The sequence below is a fragment of the Pelophylax lessonae genome (assembly GCF_965119305.1).
Source record: "Pelophylax lessonae genome assembly, chromosome: 12".
Lineage (NCBI taxonomy): Eukaryota > Metazoa > Chordata > Amphibia > Anura > Ranidae > Pelophylax > Pelophylax lessonae.
The window spans coordinates 211,215,590-211,241,600 of record NC_138779.1 but is presented as its reverse complement, the minus strand read 5'-3'; the positions used below and the strand labels follow the sequence as shown (position 1 = coordinate 211,241,600).

At 47.0% G+C, this 26,011-nt stretch overlaps 1 protein-coding gene across 1 annotated transcript in view; it reads left to right on the top strand.

Moving 5' to 3' along the window:
• Window positions 1-254: 254 nt before the first annotated feature.
• Window positions 255-26,011, top strand: part of LOC309568034 (beta-1,4-galactosyltransferase 3-like) — a 58,406-nt gene continuing 32,649 nt past the window's right edge. Inside the window, exon 1 of the mRNA XM_082273612.1 lies at window positions 255-532. Coding sequence (XP_082129738.1) covers window positions 268-532 — 265 coding nt within the window. The 5' untranslated portion in view covers window positions 255-267. The remainder of the gene's footprint in view (window positions 533-26,011) is intronic.

Genomic DNA, 26,011 nt, shown 5'->3' with positions numbered 1-26,011 from the left:
GCCTGGTTTGGGTTCAATCCTCTCGGGTTTTGTGAAGCTTCCTCAGACACTTCTCTGTACGGAATCTATTCTTTCTTTTTTTATTTTTTCATAAGCATGCTACGTGGAGAAGGGAAATGAGACAGCAGCAAGCCGGAGGAACGAGTATAAACTTGCTACTTTTCGAACACTAAACTGAATGGTGGACCCATTTTGGTAGTTTTTTTTTTTCCTCCGCCGGGAGGGGGGTGGGGGGGGAGAGATTTTGAGAAAGAAACAGAAAAAAAAATGACCATCACAAAGGCTCGCTACCTGATCCTCTTCTTCTGCGTGCAGCTGGTGGTGATGGCGCTACTGTACCGCGAGGGCTACCGGAAGAGAGTGGCATACTTTTTTGGGATTTTCTCCAAAAACGGACCTTACTCAATAGTGCCGCTTACAACTCAGAACTTGTCCTTTCCCGGGGACGTTTACGCCAATCTCAGTTTGATAGCCAAGCCGGTTGGGAGTAAGGACGTGCTGCCATATTGTCCTGAGACGTCGCCGTTTTTAGGTAGGTGATCAACCAATCCTAATCTGGGTGGGGGGGGGGGGGCACTGTTTTGTCTTTATCCAATCCTTGCGGCACTGTTCTTTCACTGATACCAATGTTGGGGTGTTATTCCTCCCACTGATAGCAATGATGGGGCACTATTCCTCCCACTGATAGCAATGATGGGGCACTATTCCTCCCACTGATGGCAATGATTGGGTACTATTCCTCCCACTGACACTAATGATGGGGCACTATTCCTCCCACTGACACCAATGTTGGGGTGTTATTCCTCCCACTGATAGCAATGATGGGGCACTATTCCTCCCACTGATAGCAATGATTGGGTACTATTCCTCCCACTGACACTAATGATGGGGCACTATTCCTCCCACTGACACCAATGTTGGGTCGTTATTCCTCCCACTGATAGCAATGATGGGGTACTATTCCTCCCACTGATAGCAATGATGGGGAACTATTCCTCCCACTGACACCAATGATTGGGTACTATTCCTCCCACTGACACTAATGATGGGGCACTATTCCTCCACTGATACCAATGATGGGGCACTATTCCTCCCACTGATACCAATGATGGGGCACTATTCCTCCCACTGACACCAATGATTGGGTACTATTCCTCCCACTGACACCAATGTTGGGGTGTTATTCCTCCCACTGATAGCAATGATGGGGCACTATTCCTCCCACTGATAGCAATGATGGGGAACTATTCCTCCCACTGACACCAATGATTGGGTACTATTCCTCCCACTGACACTAATGATGGGGCACTATTCCTCCCACTGATACCAATGATGGGGCACTATTCCTCCACTGATACCAATGATGGGGCACTATTCCTCCCACTGATACCAATGATGGGGCACTATTCCTCCCACTGATACCAATGATGGGACACTATTCCTGGCACTGACACCAATGATGGGGCACTATTCCTGGCACTGACACCAATGATGGGGCACTATTCCTCCCACTGACACCAATGATGGGGCACTATTCCTCCCACTGATACCAATGATGGGGCACTATTCCTCCCACTGACACCAATGATGGGGCACTATTCCTCCCACTGACACCAATGATGGGGCACTATTCCTCCCACTGATACCAATGATGGGGCACTATTCCTCCCACTGATACCAATGATGGGGCACTATTCCTCTCACTGATACCAATGATGGGACACTATTCCTCCCACTGATACCAATGATGGGGTACTATTCCTCCCACTGATACCAATGATGGGACACTATTCCTGGCACTGACACCAATGATGGGGCACTATTCCTGGCACTGACACCAATGATGGGGCACTATTCCTCCCACTGACACCAATGATGGGGCACTATTCCTCCCACTGATACCAATGATGGGGCACTATTCCTCCCACTGACACCAATGATGGGTATTATTCCTCCCACTGATACCAATGATGGGGCACTATTCCTGCCACTGATACCAATGATGGGGCACTATTCCTGCCACTGATACCAATGATGGGGCACTATTCCTGCCACTGACACCAATGATGGGGCACTATCGCTGCCACTGACACCAATGATGGGGTACTATTCCTCCCACTGATACCAATGATGGTGTATTATTCCTCCCACTGACACCAATAACAGGGCACTTTTCCCCCTATTGACATCAATAATAGGGGAACGGTTCCCCCCACTGATGCCAATGATGGGGGAACTATTCCCCCCACTGATACCAATGACGGGGAAGATTGCTGTTAACAGGCAGATATTTTCCAGCATGCAGGGCATTCCTGCAATTGGCTATTTTATCCCTCAAAAAGGAAGCAGTTTTTGAAAGGGATATGCACCACATCATTATGGGAGTTGTAGTTCCACAACAGCTGAGGTTGCCTATGATTGAGTGACTATGAGCCTTTGTGGAAGTGCTGGGGATTGCTGTGAACAGGCAGATATCTTCCAGCATGCGGGCCATTTTATTTCTCCAAAAGGAAGCAGTCTTTGAACAGGGCACACCCACATCCATTTGTCTGACGGGTCAGGGGGAGCAGAGTGGCCGGTCTCAGCAGTGCAGATCGCTTGGGGCCCCTTTACTCCAGAATGAATTACATCTCCATGGCAATGTACATTTACAGTGCACTACGGCGTGGTATAACCCAGGTCATGGGGTATAAGGCTTAAAGTATGACTAAAGGCAAAGCTTTATTTTTTATTTTATTTTGAGCTAAATGGAGAGGCATTAGAACCCCTGCCAGCTTTTATTTCTGTCTGTGCCGCATTAAGGGAGAATCATACTCTCTATTTGTCCTGTTTACCATTATCATTGAAAGTAAAAGAAAATCCCAAATTTGGGTTGTGCCCACAAAAGTACTTCTAATGGGGACACTAGCGTGGTCCTCAAGGAATTCTCTTTATTTGCAGGGTTTTTCTCTCACTTCCTGTTTGGCTATGGGACAGGAAGTGAAGGGGAATCTCCCCAATGGGAGAAATATGGTAAAAAAAAAATCTGAGCAGGATTCTAAACCTCCCTTTCTCTATCCAAAATCTACTTTAACCACTTGCCGACCGCCTGCCGCAGATATACTGCAGCAGGCTGGCCCTTCTGCGCAAACCAATGTATAGGTGCGTCGGTTCGCGAGAGCGCTTCTGGGGGCACGCACGCACACGCCCCCATTAGGCAGCAGGGAGGCCAATCCACGGGGCAGTGATTGCCACCGAGCACCCACGATCGCTCTCCGTGGAGAGAGAACAGCGGTCTGCTTTTGTAAACACAGCAGACCATTGTTCTCTCTGGAATCAATACAGAGTTCCTGTGTTCCTCCTATTTAGGATCACAGGTCTCTGTTGATCCCACAAGTCCCTCCCCCCCATACAGTTAGAAAACACCCCTTAGGCTCACACTTGACCCTTTGATCGCCCCTGCGTAACCCCTTCCCTGCCAGTGTCATTATTACAGTAGCAGTGCAGATTTTTAGCACTGATTACTGTAGTAATGTCACTGGTCCCCCCAAAAGTGTCAAATGTCAGGGGTCCGATCTGTCCGCCGCAATGTCGCAGTCCCGCTAAAAATCTCAGATCGCCGCCATTACTAGTAAAAAAAATTAAAATGACATAAATCTTTCCCTTAGTTTGTAGACTTTTGTACAACCAACTAAAATACACTTATTGTGAGTCTATTGTACCAAAAATATGTAGCAGAATGCAAATTGGCCTAAAAGGATGAAAAAAAAATAATTTTCACTTTTTTTTTTTTTTTTTTGTTCTATAGCAGAATGTGAAAAAAAAATGTGTGTGTATAAATATATAAATAAAAATATATAGTATTTTTTATATATATATTATAATAATATTATATTATATTTATATATATATGTGTATGTATGTGTGTGTATATATATATGTATATATATATGTATATATATATATATATATATATATATATATATATATATATATATATATATATATATATATATATATATATATATATATAAATGTGTATATGTGTGTGTGTGTGTATATGTATATAATTATTATTATTTTTTCAGAATTTTCGCTCTTTTTTTGTTTATAGCGCAAAAAATAAATGTCGCAGAGGTGATCAAATACCACCAAAAGAAACATTATATTTTTAATAAACCTGCAATAATCTTTTTTAATATTTTTGGCATTTATGTCTGGCACACTCCAATCCCCATATCCAGGTTTCTCCTTTCCCCCTTTTATTCCTTTTACCGTTCCCACCACATCTGGTCATATCTACATAGTTTCTTCCACCAAAAGAAATCTCTATTTGTGGAGGGGGAAAAAAAGGATATCAATTTTATTTAGGTACAGCGTCGCACGACCGCGCAATTGTCCGTTAAAGTAACGCAGTGTCGAATCACAAAAAAATGGCCTGGTCATTAAAGGGGGGGGGGGGGAATCCTTCTGTGGCTGAAGTGGTTAATAAAGTTCTACTGTAATAAGAGAACCAAAACAATCATCGGAGAGTCCAAAAAAGCATTGATTGGTTAATACTGAAATGGGGGTGGGGTCTAGCAGCCAACACGTTTCAGGGGGGTACACTACTCCCCGGCTTCTTCAGGGCTTGGATAATCTTGGAAGTTAATTGCTTCTGATTGTGAATTCAGTTGTAAGTTTAATTGGGATGACAGTCACACCTCATTGAAAAGGAATTGGGCTCCCCAGGAGAAGGTTATCATCGGCTCATTAGAGAAGCATAGTGCCCTGAGGTGCGTTATTATGAAAGTTAGGGTGTGAAGGAAGGAAGCTCTCCGTCACGTGTGGGGTATGTTTAGGTCACACGCAGTATTGTGAATATAGAATGTGTAGATAATGTCTTGTGGCACTGGTGTTGTGGGTTCAGTTTCTCCCGGAGATTTCTTTTTATTTATTTCAGGTACTTATATAGTGCTGTCAATATAGGCAGCGCTTTACATATACATTGCACATTCACATCAGTCCCTGCCCTCAAGGAGCTTACAATCTAAGGTGATGCTGTTTTTTGCATTTAGGCCCCTTTCACACGGGCTTTCCGATCCGGTCCGCCTGTCAGTTTTTCAAGCAGACCGGATTAGACGCTCCATGGAGCAGTGGATGTCAGCTGAGACATGTCCGCTGACACCTGCTGCTATCCGATCCGATCCTGTCCGTGAAATCCAGACGGATGGAAACTCTATTTTCCATCCGACTGGAGGATCGGATCGGATGAGAACAGACAGGCGGTCCGTTCTCATCCGATCTCTCATAGAGGAGAGCAGGGATCTGACAGGTCTGTCTCTGCACACAGCGCAGAGACGGAGTTGTCCTCTGCCTGCTCAGCGGGGATCGGCAGATCAATTCCCCGCTGAGCAAAACCGAGTCCATTGGGCGCCCTGCTCGTGTGAAAGGGGCCTTACTCTCATGCAGGCTGACAACGCCACTGCTAATTGTAAGGCAATGACTCCCCAATTGTAAGGCGCTGGGCATCCACCCCTAGAGGGCTGTTGCATTTAATGTTTACTTTTTGGGTTAGATTAAGTGCCCATTCACACTACTGTGACTTGTCAGGCGACTGGTCAGCCTGACAAGTCACGGTCCATGCAGTGCTACGGGAACCGTTCTAATAAGAGCGACTCAAGTCGCTCCGACTTAGAAAATAGTTCCTGTACTACTTCGGGGCGACATCGGAGCGACTTGCATTGACATTCATTATATAAAGTCCGTGCAAGTCGCGTCGAAGTCGCGGTGCACGCGACTTCACAGGTCGCCCCCGAAGTCGTGCCGCTGTCTTCTCTGATCCTCCCCTTCTTCCACAGTCCCCAATCCATCCCCATGCTCAGTTTGGTGTGTATTGCTAGTAGGTATCGACCGATTATCGGCACCTCCGATATATCAGGGGGCCGATAAGCACTTTCCCCGATATATCGGAATCTGCCCCATAGGTTACCGATATTTCGGGAAAGTGCTGTACTGGAGTGATCCCTGCAGCTAGAGGCATCACCCCGATACCGGCGTCCATAGCCGACGGTCGGCTGTCTTGTAGTGACAACCGATGCGGCCGAGAAGACGCTCGGCTGTCATTACAAGGAGCGTGAGGGGACGTACCCCCCCCTCCCCTCCCGCCGCCTTCCGCGCCTCACCCTGGTCTCCCATCCCACCAGGAGACCCGGGCATCCTACCTGCACGGCCGCCGAAGAGAAGACCCGATCAAAGCCACATTCAGTTCGGATCGGGTCTCTATGTAAAAACCCGGGAAGTGATGTCATGACATCACTTTCAGGTACTCGGCGCCAAATTAAAAAAACTGACAGCATTCAAAACGGCCAAGCTTGGCGTTTTGAATGCTTTTCAGTGCCGAGGAGGGATTTGGGGTCTTTTAGACCCACAGATCCCCCCACAAGAAGTACCTGGGTAAAAAAAAAAAAAAATTTTTTTTACATGTCCGAAAGTATCGGCCGATATCGATATTCGATGACCAAAATATTGGTATCGGCATTACAAAAACAATATCGGTCGATCACTAGTATGAACTAGTATGACGCTGCTATCTTTTCAATTCTGTGGAATCAATAATACTTTGGACTCCTATGAAATTTAGTTGTTTGGCTCAACTACATATGGATTTCTCAATTTGAGTGACCCTGAGCACTTGGGGGGGGGTTGTTTTATTGAGAGCTGCCAAACCCAAGCTGTCAGGGTCAGGTGATGACGGCCTTTTTTCTTTGTGTTCAGCCCCTTGTTTCTATTTTCCCAAGGAAAGTCCTGAAGACATTGGACGAACCAGGAAACTAGAATATTCAGTTGGAGATTAGCAATGGTGTCCCCAGAGTTTCCTATATTGGCAGAGGTTTATAGATACTGGAGCCCGGCTCTCCTGTTCCACCTTGTTTTCAGTGGCGTCAATTACCCCAATGTATCAGTAAAGAGTACCTGTCGCTGCCCAAATCTACCACAAGGGACTTGTTCACACCTTGTGATAGTAATAAAGTTGAGGTCAGGTCAGTCAAGTTCCTCCACCCCAAACTCGCTCATCCATGTCTTTTATGGAGCTTGCTTTGTGCACTGGTCCAAATCATTTGGTAGAAGAGGGGGTGATGATGTGGGGTTGTTTTTCAGGGGTTGGGCTTGGCCCCTTAGTTCCTGTGAAGGGAACTCTTAAGGTGTCAGCATACCAAGACATTTTGGGCAATTTCATGCTCCCAACTTTGTGGGAGGAGTTTGGGGATGGCCCCTTCCTGTTCCAACATGGCTGCGCACCAGTGCACAAAGCAAGGTCCATAAAGACATGGATGAGCGAGTTTGAGGTGGAGGAACTTGACTGGCCTGCACAGAGTCCTGACCTCAACCCGATGGAACACCTTTGGGATGAATTAGAGTGGAGACTGAGAGCCAGGCCTTTTCCTCCAAAATCAGTGCCTGACCTCACCAATCTGCTTCTGGAAGAATGGTGAAACATTTCCATAGACACACTCCTAAACCTTGTGGACAGCCTTCCCAGAAGAGTTGAAGCTGTTATATCTGCAAAGGGTGGGCCAACTCAATATTGAGCCCTACGGACTAAGACTGGGATGGCATTAAAGTTCATGTGTGTGTAAAGGCAGGCGTCCCAATACTTTTGACAATAAACTGTATATAAAGTTTGAGGGTTCTACGTAAATTATTTTATTTACTGCTGACTTTAGCATTTACAGGCGGTCCCCGGGTTACGAACACGATAGGGACTGTAGGTTTGTTATTAAGTCGAGTTTGTAAGTCGAAACAGTCCATTTTTAAGTGTAACTACAGTCTGTGCAGGGATGTGGGAAGTCCTGGCCGCTTCTGGGCATGCAGTTGTGTTATCTGTGGTTTTTGTGGCCATGCCATGCAGTGTGGTATGTGTCCGTGCCATGCAGTGTGGTATGTGTCCGTGCCATGCAGTGTGGTATGTGTCCTTGCCATGCAGTGTGGTATGTCTCCGTGCTATCCAGTGTGGTATGTGTCCGTGCCATGCAGTGTGGTATGTGTCCGTGCCATGCAGTGTGGTATGTGTCCATGCCATGCAGTGTGGTATGTGTCCGTGCCATGCAGTGTGGTATGTGCCCGTGCCATGCAGTGTGGTATGTGTCCGTGCCATGCAGTGTGGTATGTGTCCGTGCCATGCAGTGTGGTATGTGCCGGCGGTGCAGGATGGCTGCTCGGTGGTATTCGGGACCAGTGTGGACCACAAGCGGCCAGCATTGATGTCCGTTCGTAAGTAGGAGTCGTTTGTAACTCAGGGACTGCCTGTAAGTGAACATTTTTAAAAGTTCCCCTAGTAGGCAAGCGATTAAACAACACGATCACATGTCACCTGCGGCTGCAAGTATTTCCCAACTTCCAGCAACGGAAGAATCTAAATTGCTGTGGGATTTGATTGAAACCATTGCATTGACATATGAAATGTATTTGCAGTTTTTCGATCATTCAGGCCCCTGGAATCGCAGATGACAGACTGCTGCGGACTGTTCAGTTCTGTGGAACATTTTTTTTTTCTGCCAAAAGCTGCATGGAAAGCTTCCAAAATTGGAACAGAATTGGCAACTATATGGCCAGCGTGGGATATCCATTAACATCTCTCTGTACAGTGAAGCAATGTCCATGTTCCTGAGCAACACTTGTGTGATTTATAAGTAATTATATTCATATTGTACAAGGCATGGAGCTTCAAAAGTAGCAAAATATTAAAATCACAACCAAAATATTATATAAAAATACAGAATTTTTATTTCTCTTCACATAAAATGTTAAAAAAAATTGCAAAAAAAATTGCAAAATACAGAATTTTATTTTATCTTAACATAAAATGTTCATAAAAATGCAAAGCTGCGTGCCCATTATGTTTTCTTTTATTGCTTTTACATAAATACTAATAGATTGCATAACCGCTCATTTAATTTAATTTAAAGAGTAAAAACAAAATCACAAATAATAATAATAAAAAAAAATAATAATATAGCATAAATAATTGTGAAACAAGTAATTGAATGTTAAAAAAAGTCCTTTCCTTTTTAATCTGCAGCCGCTATAATTTTCTGTAAAATGCAATATGTCCAGCTGGAGGTGTTCTGTACGCAGATGGTGTACAGAACGGCCCCAAAAAAAACATCATTTCCTGCTCGTGTGATTGGCTCACTGATTTTCCCAGAAGTTTGCACTAAAGGTGTTTTCACACTAGCACTTTTGGTGCGCACCCCGGTTCGATTGACGTCAGAATTCGGTTCTTTTTGATGATGTGAACACTGTCTTTGAACTCGGGTGCGCACCCGCGAACCATACCCGAGTCCACTTAAAAAGGGTGGTCTGGGGTACGGTTCATGTGAACTCCAGTACGGTTCTGATGAGAACGTAACCGTACCAAAGCAAGCAATTCTATCCATTTTGGCACCTTCTCGTTTACAGCGGTTGCCAAGCAACATGAGTCCGCGCCGGCTGCAGCTTGATGACACAAGTGTACCGCGGTTCGGATACAAAAATCAAATGTGAACACAGTCCATCGAGGGCAGGGGGAGGGGGGAGCAATCGAACCCAGGTTCGGACCAGGCAATCGCACCAAGTGTGAAAACACCCTAAGATACGAGTCAGATTTTGGGCATCCCCTGCAAACAAAAATGTGTGTGTTTTTTTTTTTTTTTGGTGAGATACTCCCAATAGGAAATTACATTTATATGGATGCAGCCATTGTCACTTTCCTCATTAGAACCCTGCAAGTGCAGCAACTCCTTAACCACTTAAGCCCCGGCAGATTTTACCCCCATTCCGACCAGGGTTTTTTTTGCGATTCGGCACTGCTCGACTTTACGGACAATTGCGCGGTCGTGCGACGCTGTATCTAAACGAATTTGATGTCCTTTTTTTTTTCCCACAAACAGAGCTTTCTTTTGGTGGTATTTGATCACCTGTGCGATTTTTTTACTTTTTGAGCTATAAACAAAAAAAGAGCGTAAATTTTGCAAAAATAACTATTTTTCACATTTTTTTATATAAAAATCCCCCCCCCCCCAAAAAAATTTTTAAAAATCTAAATTTTTTAACATTTTAGGCCAATTTGTTTTGTGCTACATATGTTTGGTAAAAAAAATCGCAAAAAGCGTATTTTGATTGGTTTGCGCAAAAGTTATTGCGTTTACTAACTAAGGCAAAGATTGTTGTCATTTTTGGTGTTTTGTTTTTTTTTAACGCGTAATGGCGGCGATCTGCGATTTTTTTTTTTTTTTTTTTTTTTTTGCGGTATTGCGACATTGTGGCGGACAGATCGGACCCTTGACTGACATTTTTGACACTTTTGGGGTTACCAGTGACATTACTGCAGTAATAAGTGCTATACATATGCACTGTTACTGCAAAATGACACTGGCAGGGAACGGGTTAACTTTATTAGGGAAGGAGGGGTTAAGTGTGTCCCTAGGGGCGTGCTCTAACTGTGATTGGACATGGCTACTGGTGTAGGAACAGTGATCAACGGTCCTACATATTAGAACCGTATGATCACCATTCCTACACAGGGGAGAATGACAGGCGGCTTTATTACATCAGCCGCCTGCCTTTCTCCCTCTCCACCGACGATCGCCGAGTGACCGGCGGACATCGGGTCCACCGGTCACACGCACGGACTCCCTAGGGAACGAGCCATGGCGGGCGCTCGCCCGCTATTGGCTCACAAGCAAGTGACATGTGTATATTTGCCTGGCCGGGGCTGACCGCCTCAGTATAAGTACTTGCGGCGGTCGGCAACCGGTTAATATTTAAAAGATCATTTCCATTTACTTTGCACATGGACACAGACAGACAAACAGCTATTTCTTCAGAATAAAAAAAGGTAGGAATTTGCAAGAAAGTTTGATAAAATCCCTGCAATGTACAGAGATCACCCAGAGGGGAATGTAGATTCTCTATGTAGAGGATTATTCTTTAACAGAAGTAAGAGCAAAATTTATTTTATTTTTTTAAATTCTACTTACCAAGGTGGATGCAGCATTGGTCCGACGCTGCAACTGTCCCCCGCCAATCAAACACCACTAATCTCTTCATTCCCAGTGCTCCGTGAGCAGAGAGCTGGTGACTGGTGGCTTGCTAAGAGGCTGACCTGGGTGCCGGTCCAGGATTGTGGGCGGATCCTGGCCATATGGTCACAATCTTATGGCGGCTTGCTAAGGGGCTGAACTGGGTGTCGGTCCAGGATTGTGGGCGGATCCCGGCCATATGGCCACAATCTTATGGCGGCTTGCTAAGAGGCTGAACTGGGTGTCAGTCCAGGATTGTGGGCGGATCCCGGCCATATGGCCACAATCTTATGGCAGCTTGCTAAGAGGCTGACCTGGGTGCTGGTCCAGGCATGTGGGCGGATCCCGGCCATATGGTCACAATCTTATGGCGGCTTGCTAAGAGGCTGACCTGGGTGCCGGTCCAGGATTGTGGGCGGATCCTGGCCATATGGTCACAATCTTATGGCGGCTTGCTAAGGGGCTGAACTGGGTGCCAGTCCAGGATTGTGGGTGGATCCCGGCCATATGGTCACAATCTTATGGCGGCTTGCTAAGAGGCTGACCTGGGTGCTGGTCCAGACGTGGGCGGATCCCGGCCATTTGGTCACAATCTTATGACGGCTGGCTAAGAGGCTGACCTGGGTGCCAGTCCAGGATTGTGGGCGGATCCCAGCCATATGGTCACAATCTTATGGCGGCTTACTAAGAGGCTGACCTGGGTGCCAGTCCAGGATTGTGGGCGGATCCCGGTCATATTGCCACAATCTTTCCCCAGCCTGGACCGGCTCTATGACGTCAACTAATGGCACTTTTCCACTGCAAGTACCGGCTAGTACCTGCTCGGCTCTACTCGGCCCTGCTTGGCCTGGTTTGCTTTTCCACTGCGGTACCGCATGGTATAGTGTCGGAACGGTTCGGTACGGTACGGTATAGGTTTGCTTTTCCACTAAAGTAGTACTAAAGTTAAGTGGGTGGGATAACAACGGGGTGGGTGTGATTCTCTGACCAATCAGTGGCTAGTAGTGACTGCATGCAAAGGATTGTGGGATATGGTACCAGTTTGGTACCTGTTGGAACCACAATCGAGTAGGTACTGTTTTTTCAGAGCCGTACCGTACCGTTCGGTTCCATGCAGTGGAAAAGCAAACCTATACCGTACCGTACCGAACCGTTCCGACCCTATACCATGCGGTACCGCAGTGGAAAAGCACAAAAGCGTGCCGAACCGGTACGGTTCCATGCAGTGGAAAAGCGCCATTACAGGCAGGTTTCAGGAGTGAAGGAAAGAATGAACTGCACTTCTGTGATCCACCACAAGCTTTGGCTGTACTTCTCCTTTAACCACTTGCCGACCATCAGCAGTACATATACTGTGGCATGTCGGCACTGTTGAATGAAACAACGTACCTGTACGTCGTTTTGTGCAATAGGCAGAGGCACGCGTGTGCTAATTGGCCAGAGGGGGAGCCAATTATCGGGTCTGGCAGACGTGATGTCCACCGGCCAACCGCGATCGCTCCCGTAGAGACAGATCGGCGGTCCGCCTATGTAAACAAGGCAGACTGCTGTTCTGTCACAGGTGAACACAGTGATCTTGTGTTCCTGCTATTTAGGAACACAGATCTCTGTGTTCACCTAGTGAGTCCACCCCCCGCACAGTTAGAAAGCACCCCCTAGGGACACATTTAACCCTTTGATCGCCCCTGGTGTTAACCCCTTCCCTGCCCGTGTCATTAGTACAGTAACAGTGCATATTTTTAGCACCAATTACTGTAGTGATGTCACTGCTCCCCCCAAAAGTGCCAGTTAGGGGTCTGATCTGCCTGCTGCAATGTCGCAGTCCTGCTAAAAATCGCAGATCGCCGCCATTACTAGTAAAAAAATAAATAAATATTCCATAAATCTATCCCCTAGTTTGTTTGTAGACGCAATAACTATTGCGCAAGCTAATTAATATACACTTCTTGGGATTTTTTTTTTTTTTTACCAAAAATATGTGGAAGAATACAGATTGGCCTAAAATAATGAAATGCATTTTTTTTTTCTTTATTGGCTGTGTTCTATAGCAGTAAAACTTTCCGGTCCAGAAGTGGTTAATTTATTATAGCTACTTGTTGACATTACAGAAGCCATTATTCCGTTTTCTGGTTGATAGTTGCAGGGGGGGGGGGATGTGATCTCTTCTCATTGGATTTCCTAGATATTAAAATCTGCTTCTTTGAGGTGATCCAGGAGGTAATAGATCTAAAAAAAAAAAAAAAACACCGTAATGAACAATGTGTGTACGGCATAAAAACTCATTTTTGTACTCTGAATCTATAATCCAACGTTGAATCATTTTTGTGCACTTAACCATCCAGGAAGGCGGTCCGGCTGCACCCAATAGGCCGGGGTTGAGGCTGCCGGGCTGCATCATTATCAACACCTTATGTAAATATTTCATATCAGGGCTTGACAAATTTGCTTTGAATCTAGGAGCCAGCTAAAAAAAAGTTAGGAGGCGGGGTTTTTTCTTCTGGCTGTTGGGCTTTAAACTTCCCGCCCACACATCCAGGGCCATCTTAGTAGCATCCTGGGACCCCGGGCAAAGTAATGCACTGGAGCCCCTATAAGCCTGCCATCATTTATACACCTACTCTCAAGAATTACAACCCACTGCTACTGAATGCAACCCATTCAAATAAAAGGGTCCGTGCTGCAGCATTGACTTATTGTCTCTGAAAAGAAATCTATGTTTGGATTGCTGTTCAGAGGAGTGGCGGTCTTTGTTATTCAGAGACTCAGAGCAGCAGAGGGGGCATTAGTACAATTGTCAAGGGGAGGGGTGGTGTTTTTACTACTTGCCCGCCAACCGTCAAATGACGGGAGGAGCGGCGCCGCTCTCGATCTGGGACACCGTCATATGACGGCGCAACAGAACAGCCTGGCTCGCGCGCCTGCGTGGGCACGCAGTGTGGCGATTGTGGCCGCGCCGTGTTGCTAGGACACGGCGCGACCCCGATCTTGGTAAAGAAACAATGATATGGCTCTTTACCCATGTGATCGGCTGTGTCCAATCACAGCCGGTCACATGTAAATGAGGAAGTGCCGTTTATTGGTTCTCCTCGCCTCACTGTCAGAGTGTGTGGCGAGGAGAGCCGATCAGTGGCTCCTCCTCAAAGGGAAGGCTAGGAAAGGTAATCAGAGCACTGGTCATTGGTGCCCTGATTACTGTAAAGTAAAAAACAGTGCCCATAGTGTTGCCAGTCAGTGCCTGCTCATCTGTGCTGCCCATCAATGTCCATCAGTTCCGCCTTTCAGTGCCCATCAGTTCCGCCTTTCAGTGCCCATCAGTTCCGCCTTTCAGTGCCCATCAGTTCCGCCTTTCAGTGCCCATCAGTGCTGCCTCAACAGCGCACATCAGTGAAGGAGAAAAATTACTTATTTTCAAAATTTACTGTTATTTTTCTTTTTTGTAAGAAATAAAAAACCCAGCGGTGATTAAAAAGCATCAAAAGAAAGCTCTATTTGTGTGAAAAAAATGATACAAATTTCATATGGGTACAGTGTAGCATGACCGCGCAATTGTCATTTAAATTGTGATGGTGCTGAAAGTTGGAAAGGGGTGAAAGTGCCCGGTATTGAAGTGGTTAACCACATGCCGACCAGCCGCCGCAGCTATATGGTGGCAGGTTCCCGCGAAATGTCGTACCCATACGTCGCTTCGCGGGAGCGATCGTGGGTGCACGCAGGCCCATTCGCCAGAGGGAAAGCTGATCTGTGGCCTCGTTTGCTGCCGGGCACCTGCGATCGCTCTCCGTAGAGACAGAACAGCGCTCTGCCGTTATAAACACAGCAGACCACTGTTCTGTCAGCAATCAACACAGGGCTCCCGTGTTTCTCCTATTTAGGAACATGGGTCCCTGTGTTTTTTTCCATAAGTCCATCCCCCACACAGTTAGAAAGCACCCCCTGGGGACACATTTAACCCTTTGATCGCCCCTGGTGTTAACCCCTTTTTTTGCCAGTGCCGTTAGTACAGTAACAGTGCATTTTTTTAGCACTGATTACTGTAGTAATGTCCCTGGTCCCCCCCCAAAAGTCAAAAATGTCAGGTGTCTGATCTGTCTGCCGCAGTTCCGCTAGAAATCACTGATCGCCATCATTACTAGTAAAAAAATTTATATAAAAATGCCCTAAACCAGGCATGTCCAACCTATGGCCCGAGGGCCGCATGCGGCCCTGAACCACAGGCAATGCGGCCCACTGCCCCCTGACTATTATTTTTTTGCTGGGGAGGAAGGAAGTCGAGTCGGGGGGCACGGCCACAGCGGCTTCCAACTAACTGTAGGCAGAGGCTGCCTTGGAGCCTCTGTCAATGATAGACAGCAAATTGGTGACGTCTATCATAGGAGCCGGTCCAGGAGGCAGGACTTCATATGACAGCGGTCACCGGGTAAGCGGGAGATCCCTGCTCTGTGTAATCCAGCGGCTCTCCTCTCTCTTCATTGCAGACTGCATTGGCTGGGCACGCACTGGTGAGGCTACATTGGATGGGCACTGATCAGGCTGCATTGGCTGGGCACGCACTGGTGAAGCTACATTGGATGGGCACTGATCAGGCTGCATTGGCTGGGCACGCACTGGTGAAGCTGCATTGGATGGGCACTGATCAGGCTGCATTGGCTTGGCACGCACTGGTGAAGCTGCATTGGATGGGCACTGATCAGGCTGCATTGGCTGGGCACGCACTGGTGAGGCTACATTTGATGGGCACTGATCAGGCTGCATTGGCTGGGCACGCACTGGTGAAGCTGCATTGGATGGGCACTGATCAGGCTGCATTGGCTGGGCACGCACTGGTGAGGCTACATTTGATGGGCACTGATCAGGCTGCATTGGCTGGGCACGCACTGGTGAAGCTGCATTGGCTGGGCACGCACTGGTGAGGCTACATTTGATGGGCACTGATCAGGCTGCATTGGCTGGGCACGCACTGGTGAAGCTGCATTGGCTGGGCACGCACTGGTGAAGCTGCATTGGCTGGGCACGCACTGGTGAAGCTGCATTGGATGGGCATACCTTAACCGTAGTATATATTTTATATGCGGTCCGAGAAAATTTCTCTACACTCAATGTGGCCCAGAGAAGCCAAAAGGTTGGACACCCATGCCCTAAACCTTTCCCCTAGTTAGTAGACGCGATAACCTGTTGCACAATCCAATCAATATACACTTATTGGGATTTTTTTTTTTTACCAAAAATATGTAGCAGCATACAAATTGGCCTAAAATTATGAAAACATTTTGATTTTAATTTTTTTTTTTTTTTTTTATTGAGAATGTTGTATAGCAGAAAGTAAAAAATATTGTTTTTTTTATTTTCAGAAATGTTGCGCTTTTTTTTTTTTTTGTTTATAGCGCTAAAAATCGCAGAGGTGATCAAATACCACCAAAAGAAAGCTCTGTTTGTGGGGGAAAAGGACATAAATTTTATTTGGGTACAACGTCGCACGACCGCGCAATTGTCAGTTAAAGTAACACAGTTCCGAATCACAAAAAATTGCCTGGTCATTAAGGGGGAAAATCTTGTCAGTCCAGAAGTGGTTAAATGGACACAAAAAAATATCTGTCCATCTTAAATGTAATCAGCAGGATGGACAATAAAATCCAGACTGATCTATAATCAGAAATGACACTTTTCTTCATATGTCACAAGGCAGCATTAGCTATATAGTCCCAGGGAGCTATGAAGGGTTAACCAGATATACAAGTAGGCACAAATGTCATGAATACCAGAAGCATAAGCCTGCAGATGTTAGGCTGTAAAGAGTTAATCATTTAAGGAAGCAGAGCTTAAAAGAAGCAGAGTAGATAAGCAGAGTCCAGCATCCAAGGAGAGGGTTAATTTCCAGAGAGTCCATTGCAGATAACAGAGGTGTAGGGGAAAGAAAACTGTAGCACAGATAAGTGGCATGAGGTTTGCAAGGAGAGACAGATTGTACAGCTCAGTATATTACTCTCACTCCCTCCAGGATATATGCAGCTACTGTATGTCTGCCTGTGCTCTATGCTGGAGCCACAATCCCACCAGCCCTGGTGGCTCGATGTGCACCTGGGATCACAACACGGGAGGAGAAGCTGACTAGCTCTCTGTCTCCTCTACCGTCTGTGGGGAGGGGAGGGGGGGGGGAAGCTGACCAGCTCTCTGTCTCCTCTACTGTCTGTGTGGGGGGGGGGGAGGAGGAGAAGCTGACCAGCTCTCTGTCTCCTATACCCTCTGTGTGGGGGGGTGGGAGGAGGAGAAGCTGACCAGCTGTCTGTGTGGAGGGGGGGGGGGGGAGGAGGAGAAGCTGACCAGCTCTCTGTCTCCTCTGTCTGTGTGGAGGGGAGGGGGGAGGAGGAGAAGCTGACCAGCTCTCTGTCTCCTCTGTCTGTGTGGGGGGGGGGGAGAAGCTGACCAGCTCTCTGTCTCCTCTGTCTGTGTGGAGGGGAGGGGGGAGGAGGAGAAGCTGACCAGCTCTCTGTCTCCTCTGTCTGTGTGGGAGGGGGGGGGGAGGAGGAGAAGCTGACCAGCTCTCTGTCCCCTCTACAGTCTGTGTGGGGGGGGGGGGGGGAGAGAATCTGACCAGCTCTCTGTCTCCTCTACTGTCTGTGTGGAGGGGTGGGGGGGGGGGAGAAGCCAACCAGCTCTCTGTCCCCTCTACAGTCTGTGTGGGGGGGGGGGGGAGAGAATCTGACCAGCTCTCTGTCTCCTCTACTGTCTGTGTGGGGGGGGGGGGGAGGAGGAGAATCTGACCAGCTCTCTGTCTCCTCTACTGTCTGGGTGGAGGGGAGGGGGGGGGGAGAAGCCGACCAGCTCTCTTTCTCCTCTACTGTCTGTGTGGGGGGGGGGGAGGAGGAGAAGCTGACCAGCTCTCTGTCCCCTCTACAGTCTGTGTGGGGGGGGGGGAGAGAATCTGACCAGCTCTCTGTCTCCTCTACTGTCTGTGTGGAGGGGTGGGGGGGGGGGAGAAGCCAACCAGCTCTCTGTCCCCTCTACAGTCTGTGTGGGGGGGGGGGAGAGAATCTGACCAGCTCTCTGTCTCCTCTACTGTCTGTGTGGAGGGGTGGGGGGGGGGAGAAGCCGACCAGCTCTCTGTCCCCTCTACAGTCTGTGTGGGGGGGGGGGAGAGAATCTGACCAGCTCTCTGTCTCCTCTACTGTCTGTGTGGAGGGGTGGGGGGGGGGGGAGAAGCCAACCAGCTCTCTGTCCCCTCTACAGTCTGTGTGGGGGGGGGGGGGGGAGAGGATCTGACCAGCTCTCTGTCTCCTCTACTGTCTGTGTGGAGGGGAGGGGGGGGGGAGAATCTGACCAGCTCTCTGTCCCCTCTACAGTCTGTGTGGAGGGGAGGGGGGGGAGGAGCTCTCACTGTCAGGTGTTAACCGATAAGCCGTAACGTATTACATTGATTATCTTGTTACAATGGCATCTGATTGTCTATAGATTGCATCTGGAAAGTATTCAGTGCTTCACTTTTTCCACACTTTGTTACAGTTTTATTCCAAAATGGATTATATATATATATATATATATGATTGTGTATGTATGTATGTATAATATAATCTTTGGGGGTTCTAAGTAATTTTCTAGCAAAAAATTCCAACTACACTTCTAAACAGAAAGTTCTAGAAAAGGCCTGGTCAGCACGTTGATATATAAACTCACTGGGTCATGCTGAGACTTGTAGTCCCTCAGCAGCTCTGGCGGCGCGGTTCACAGGTTTGATGTATCCGTTATAACACGGGCTGTTAGAATTTTAGTACTGAACGTCTGTCACATTTATTTGGAAGGCAGCCCGGCTTCCTGTGAATTCCACCCTTCACTGCGAGGCGTGCAGAATTACCCATGACGGAGCATGTAGATAGGAAAGTGTTTGAGATGACTCATTCACCGCTTCACTCCCAGAAACTGTTTTTTACAGCGGAAATGTGGCTGTTAAACGCATCCATAATAAATTCATGGGCTGGGGCCTCCTATACACTGACAGGTCTGTGCTCACTACAGGATATAGTGTGCCTGCTGAGCACAGGAGGACCCGTCTGTCAGCTGCTCCAATGCCACCAAAGACGCTGGACCACCAGTTCACTCCATTCACGTGTTTATTTCATCACACACATTTCTCTTGGAAACCTTCAACCCACATACTAAAATATGGCAAAAGTAGGCAATCATGATTTTTTTTTTTTTTTTTTGCATTTTATCACATTTTGTATTTTCAGAAAAAATACAAATTCATTTTTTAGCCCCCGACTCGCCCTCCCCCCTGCACAGACGCATACTTGCCACAGTCCGACGGGCAGGATTTGTTTACATCTGATGCTGCAAGTCTTCACTGTCCTGGCTCTCCAAGTACATGAGTGCCCCATAGGCTTCTATGGGGCGGTGTCCTCAGGCCAGAGTTGGTTCCAAAGAAGCCCATGAGGTCAGGCAGGACCAGGACTAGGACTTGCAACTTTAGAAAAGCGGAACCATGGCTGTCGGATCGAGATAAGTTTGAGGGAAAGGGTACAGGAAGGATAAAATTTAGTCAGAAAATGAAAGCAATTGTAAAGGGGGAAAAAAAACCAGGGGATCCGAGAAGAAGAGGTTTGGTTTCTTTGTAAAGGTAATAATAATAATAATAAAAAAATCTATGTACTTGGCGGCTCTGTTCAAAGAGACCGAACCTCTTCTTCTCGGGTACCCTCCTGGCTCCTCCTATCTGTTCAGTGCCCCCACAGGAAGCCGCTCTCCATGGGGGCACTCAATAGGGTTGCCACCTCATCCCTTTAAACCAGGACACATAATAATTACACAGGTTCTGAGGCTGATTAGTGTGGTAATTAACCACTTTACCACTGGAGGATTTTGCTGTCTTACGTCTGGGCCACTTTTTGTGATTCGGCGCTTTGCGACTTTAACTGACAATTGCGCGGTCGTGCGACGCCGTACCCAAACGAAATTTACGCCCTTTTTTTCCCACAGCTTTCTTTTGGTGGTATTTGATCACCTGTGCGATTTTTACTTTTTGCGCTATAAACAAAAAAAAGAGCGTTTATTTTGAAAAAATAACAATATTTTTAACATTTTTTTTATATGAAATTCCCCCCCCCCCCCCCCCCAAAAAAAATGTAAAAATGTAAAAAAATTTTTTAAAATTTTGGCCAATTTGTTTTCTGCTACATATGTTTGGTAAAAAAAAAATCAGAATAATTGATTGGTTTGCGCAAAAGTTATTGCGTTTACTTAGGGAAAGATTTCTGTCATTTTTGGTGTGGGTTTTTTTTTTTTTTTTTTGCAGGACTGCGACATTGCGGCGGACAGATCGGACCCTTGACTGACATTTTTGACACTTCTGGGGGTACCAGTGACATTACTTCAGTAATCAGTGCTATACATATGCACTGTTACTGTAAAAATGACACTGGCAGGGAAGGGGTTAATTTTATTGGAGAGGGAGGGGTTAATGTATGCCTGGTGCTTACTAACGTGTGTGGGGGGAGGGGACTGAGTGACACAGGGACAGATCGAGGGTTCAGCTATGCTGAACCCTGCAATCTGACCCTGTCTGTCACTTAGGAGATCCGCCCGCTTTGTTTACACAAGCGGGCGGATCTCCAAACTAGATTCCCCGACGATCGGGGAAGAGCAGCAGCGATCGCTCCTCCCCTGGCCCGACTCCCGCTGTGACTGAAAACAGCGGGAGCGAGCCTACGGCGGCGTGCACGCCGCTGAGAGAGGGGAGTGTCTGGTGATGTAGATCTACGTCGCCAGACGACAACGAGCCACTGTGCCGCAGTAGCAGCACAGTGAGCAGTGGGGAAGTGGTTAAACTCACTTAGTGCCTTATGTGCATTATAATAGCCTCAGAACCTGTGTAATTATTATGTGTCCTGGTTTAAAAAGATGAGGTGTCAACCCTTATTGAGTGCCCCCATGAAGAGCGGCTTCCTGTGGGGGCACTGGACAGATAGGAGGAGCCAGGAGCGCCGGCAGGGGACCCAAGAAGAAGAGGTTCAGTTTCTTTGCACAGAGCCGCTAAGTACATCGATTATTTTTTTATTATTTCCTTTACAAAGAAACCAAACCTCTTCTTCTCGGGTCCCCTGCCTGTGCTCCTGGTTCCCCCTATCTGTGCAGTGCCCCCACAGGAAGCCGCTCTCCATGGGGGCACTCATTTCACCAGGAAGAAATATGAACAATGCTGGAGGCAATTTACAGCACACACTAATATTGGCATAATTATTAATGTGGAATGTACTGTATGTTCCTTTCTAAAGAACAATACTTTTAACAAGTTGTTATGGATAAAGTTCCACTTTAAGTACATAAATAAAGCTTTGCTTGTTTAGAGAACCTGAACTGCAGAAACCTCTATGCCTGACAACTATTCTATTTAATGTCCGGTAGTTTCAGAGGCTTTCAGATGAAGGGAATGCATATGGTGGTACTTTTCGAGTATTAAAAAGAAATAAAATCAGAAATTCCCACATAGCAGTCCATTTAATAAAGGTTAGGTCTGTACTTTCAGAGTAGAAGCAGGTAGGGGGGTGCAGTAAAATTTATTGAACTCTTTGAAATGTCAACTTTGTTTTCCTAACTACTTTGGAGTTTCATTTTTTCTTATCTGTAATGAACAATGAATGACATTGTAAACGACTAAAGCCCGAACATTGGGCAGTATAGTACACTTTTGAGCTGTGTGTACAGAAGCTGTGGTCTGACAGAAGCCCTCTGGCTTCTGTCGAAAGGGCATGACCGAAAAAGGTCTACCAATCGGCATTTTACCAGTGCTCTCAGCCATTGGCCACCCCAAACTCGCTCATCCGTGTCATTATGGACCTTGCTTTGTGCACCGGTTCAAATCATTTGGTGGAGGGGGGATTATGGTGTGGGGTTGTTTGTCAGTGGTTCAGCTTGGCCCCATATGGCACTTTTCCACTGCAAGTACCGGCTCGGCTCTACTCGGCCCTGCTTGGCCCGGTTTGCTTTTCCACTGCTGGTCCCGCATGGTACGGTGTTGGAACGGTTCGGTACGGTACGGTATAGGTTTGCTTTTCCACTAAAGTAGTACTAAAGTTAAGTGGGTGGGATAACAACGGGGTGGGCGGGATTCTCTGACCAATGAGTGGCTAGTAGTGACTGCATGCAAAGGATTGTGGGATATGGTACCAGTTTGGTACCTGTTGGAACCACAATCGAGTAGGTACTGTTTTTTTCAGAGCCGTACCGTACCGTTCGGTTCCATGCAGTGGAAAAGCGCCGCCGTACCGTACCGTTCCTACACTATACCATGCGGTACCAGCAGTGGAAAAGCACAAAAGCGTGCAGAACCGTTCGGTTCCATGCAGTGGAAAAGCGCCATTAGTTTGAGTGAAGGGAACTCTTAAGGCGTCAGCATACAAAGACATTTTGGACAATTTCATGCTCCTAACTTTGTGGGAAGAGTTTGGGGATGGCCCCTTCCTGTTCCAACATGACTGCGCACAAAGCAAGGTCCATAAAGACATGGATGAGCGAGTTTGGGATGGAGGAACTTGACTGTCCTGACCTCAACCCGATAGAACACCTTTAGGATGAATTAGAGCTGAGACTGCGAGACAGGCCTTCGGGTCCACATCAGTGCCTGACCTCACAAATGTGTTTCTGGAAGAATGGTCAAACATTCCCATAGACACTCCTAAACCTTGCAGACAGCCTTCCCAGAAGAGTTGAAGCTGTTATAGCTGCAAAGGGTGGGCCAACTCAATATTGAACCCTACGGACTAAGACTGGGATGACATTAAAGTTCATGTGTGTGTAAAGGCAGGTGTCCCAATACTTTTGATAATCTAGCGTATGTAGCTTTAGGCATCTCCATACCAGGTGAATAAGATCACCATGATCCCTACAGCATCGCCATCTAGTGCAGGTAGGACCGTAGGACTATCCCTGATTCAATGCAAAACAACCTCGCTTGGGTGTAGTGTACCCTTAAAGCAAATACAATTGTGAGAGGTGTTGACCACATTCATGGAGCACTGTTGGTCCGCTAAAAAGGTTTCCTCCCACTGTTGGTCTTCTAATGCACCATTTATCTTTTTTTGTCAGGGATTTTTTGCCGGGAGTAAATGGATTTTTTATTCATAAGACTGGTTTCTTTTTGTTTTAGTAGTTAGTCAATCCACTTTAAACAGCCAGATTGTTTGCAGTTTCAAAGGTCGTTTTCATCAACAACATTGCTTCCAGCTCCCCTCCCTCCGCTTTTCTGTTGTTTTTTAACTTTTATTTTGTTGGCATTCGGTGTCTAGACTGTTTTATGTTTTTGTTTAGGTTTTGTTTGCTCTGTTTTGTCTTTTTGTTAACTTTGCCGTGGCTCCTCATAGGACAGCTCAGACTTGCATGTAAGGCATTGGGAGGGCAGCTGGATTTTCAGGCATGATCTGACCATCCTAAGGGTCCTTTCACACGGGCGATTCGATCCGATCCGCCTGTCAGTTTTTCAGGTGGACCCGATCGGATGCTCCATGCATCCCTAGGGGGCAGCGGAGACATCTCCGCTGACACCCGCTGCTATCTGCTTCCGATCATGTCCGTGAAATCCGGATGGATGGAAACTCTATTTTCCCGGCGGATTGGATGAGAATGGACAGGTGGTCCTTCTCATCCGATTCCCCCATAGAGGACAGCGGGGATCTGACAGCTCCGTCTCTGCACACAGAGCGGAGACGGAGCTGTCATCTGCCTGCTCAGTGTGGGGATCGGAGGATCGATCCCCTGCTGAGCAGAAAACGGACCTCATTGGGCGCTGACCCTGTGAAAGGACCCTTAGGCTGGCCATACACGGTTCAAGCTAGCCAAGATTCGAACCGTTAATGGGCAGGATGAATGTGCCAAGTTTATCGATCGGTCAACCTGGGTACACCCAGCCTGCAAAATTGTCCTATTATAATATTTATAGCTATAGCAGCCGCTAGCGATAATCATGGTCTTCCCCCGCTGGGAGCAAACAATTGCTGGGCAGGAGCGATTCCCCTTTCAGCACTGACTGTGTTGATGGGGAAATCATGCAAATTCCTTTCCTGCAACCTGTGGTTGCAGAAAAGAGATTTGCACTGTGTATGGCCTGCCTTAGGCAAGCCATAGATCATGCAATTTTCTTTCCTTCCACCACGGGTAGAAGGAAAGAAAATTGCTTCATTTCCCCATCAACACAGTCAGTGCTGATAGGGGGATCCCTCCCGCATCGCTATTGTGTTCTACCAGCGGGGGACCCTTCTCAGCCAAACAAATACAATGACTAGTGTTACCAGCTATAGCCTGCGGCAGTAATAATTCAGGGAAAACCTGACAGGCTGGTTGTTCACAAGTATAGATCGACCTGTGTACAGCCAGGGTGCCCCATACATGGATCAAAATGTGTTCAGTCCCTGCTGATCTGGCTGAATGTGTCAGGGTGCAAGGAAACCAGGCCACACAAAGATGCAAGAAAAATAAAGTGATTTAATTATGCAACAATAGTAATCGCACAGCAAGAGAGAGGAGCAAAATCAAGAACAGCCGGGGTCAAGGTCGGAAGCGGTTAGTCATCCAAGCCGGGATCGAGTCCAGGAACAGGTGGTCATCCAAGCCGTGATAGAGTCCAGAAGCGGGTAGTTTGCCTAAGCCGGGGTGTCGTCTGTCGATGCAGAATCCAGGAGGGTTATCAGCCAAGTCATGCCACAGAGACCAGAGGACTGCTAGCAGTGATGCACCTTGGAGCACAAACGCAAGGGCAAGGTCTGAAAGCCGTCAGGTGATATATATAGTCAGGTGTGCAACATCATCACTGAGCGACACCCAGGCAGCTGGCAAGTGATGATGCAAACAGAGTTTATAAGAGCCAGCAGTCTGCACATGTTCAATATGGCTGCCAACAGGAAGGCAAGGTAAGACACCACGCCTTTGACAACGTCCCTTGATGACGAAACGCGTCAGAACATTGCGACGCACGTAAGCACGCCCACGCTGCGGCCATCTTGAAAGTCCATGTTTGGCAACTCACATGTCAGTAGGAGAGTACAATCTGTTTTTTTATGCTGATAAACATTACGTACTATACCATTGGAGTCCTCTTTTCTCTTGGAGGTACTTTCTGGCCTACTAAGTTGATTATTGGGAGAATCTGGAGTTGCTATGTACACCAGTGTGCACACGAGACTGGATCACTGACCCGGAGCTGGCTGCTTGCTGCAAACTGGGCTCTGTATCATCGCATCATACGCTCTTTGACCACTCCTAACCAAGGGCCAAATTGCTCTGGTAAGCAGACACTTCTTTCTGAGCACATGGTGGAGCATCTTTGGAAATTTATGAACTATTCCTTGGTGCGGGATTCTCCTTTATTTCTCATATTCATCAACACTCAGAAAGGAAATTGTGTTCGGGTCATCACCTAATGGGACTTGTGGACTGATTTCTATGGTCTCTTTAAAAGCACACATTCATGTTTCTTTCTTTGAGCACTACATTCATACTTTGGGTCTATTATCATCTGTGGCGCTGTACTCCTTTTGTTTTTTTTTAAGGTCAGGCCTTGACAGAATTTCAATTCATGTATGGCTGGGTTTGGGCTGGCCTTAGAGGAGTCAGTTACTTCAATCTACTGCAGAACACTTTCGTTCTGTGTAGTGACACTTTCCGGATGCACCCGATGAGTGTTCATCTTTCAGTTGACACTTTCAGGATGAGTCATGTGACCGTGGTATTTTAAATGTGTACTAACCACTACCAATTTCCTTACAAGTCCAGAAAATGCAAACTACAGCCCATACTATTTATAAGACTATGACAAACGTTTGAGACCGGTATTCTGAGGAATCGAAGGTGTGACAGGAAGCATGAAAGCTTTTATTAGTGCAGGGAATGGTTACAGACTCTTTTATTTCTGTCTTCTTTTCCTGTCCCAGTCATCCCCACCCCTGCATGGGGTCATAGAGTGCAGGAAAACCCAGGCAGAAGTTTGTAACCTTTAAAATTTTATTTAAAAC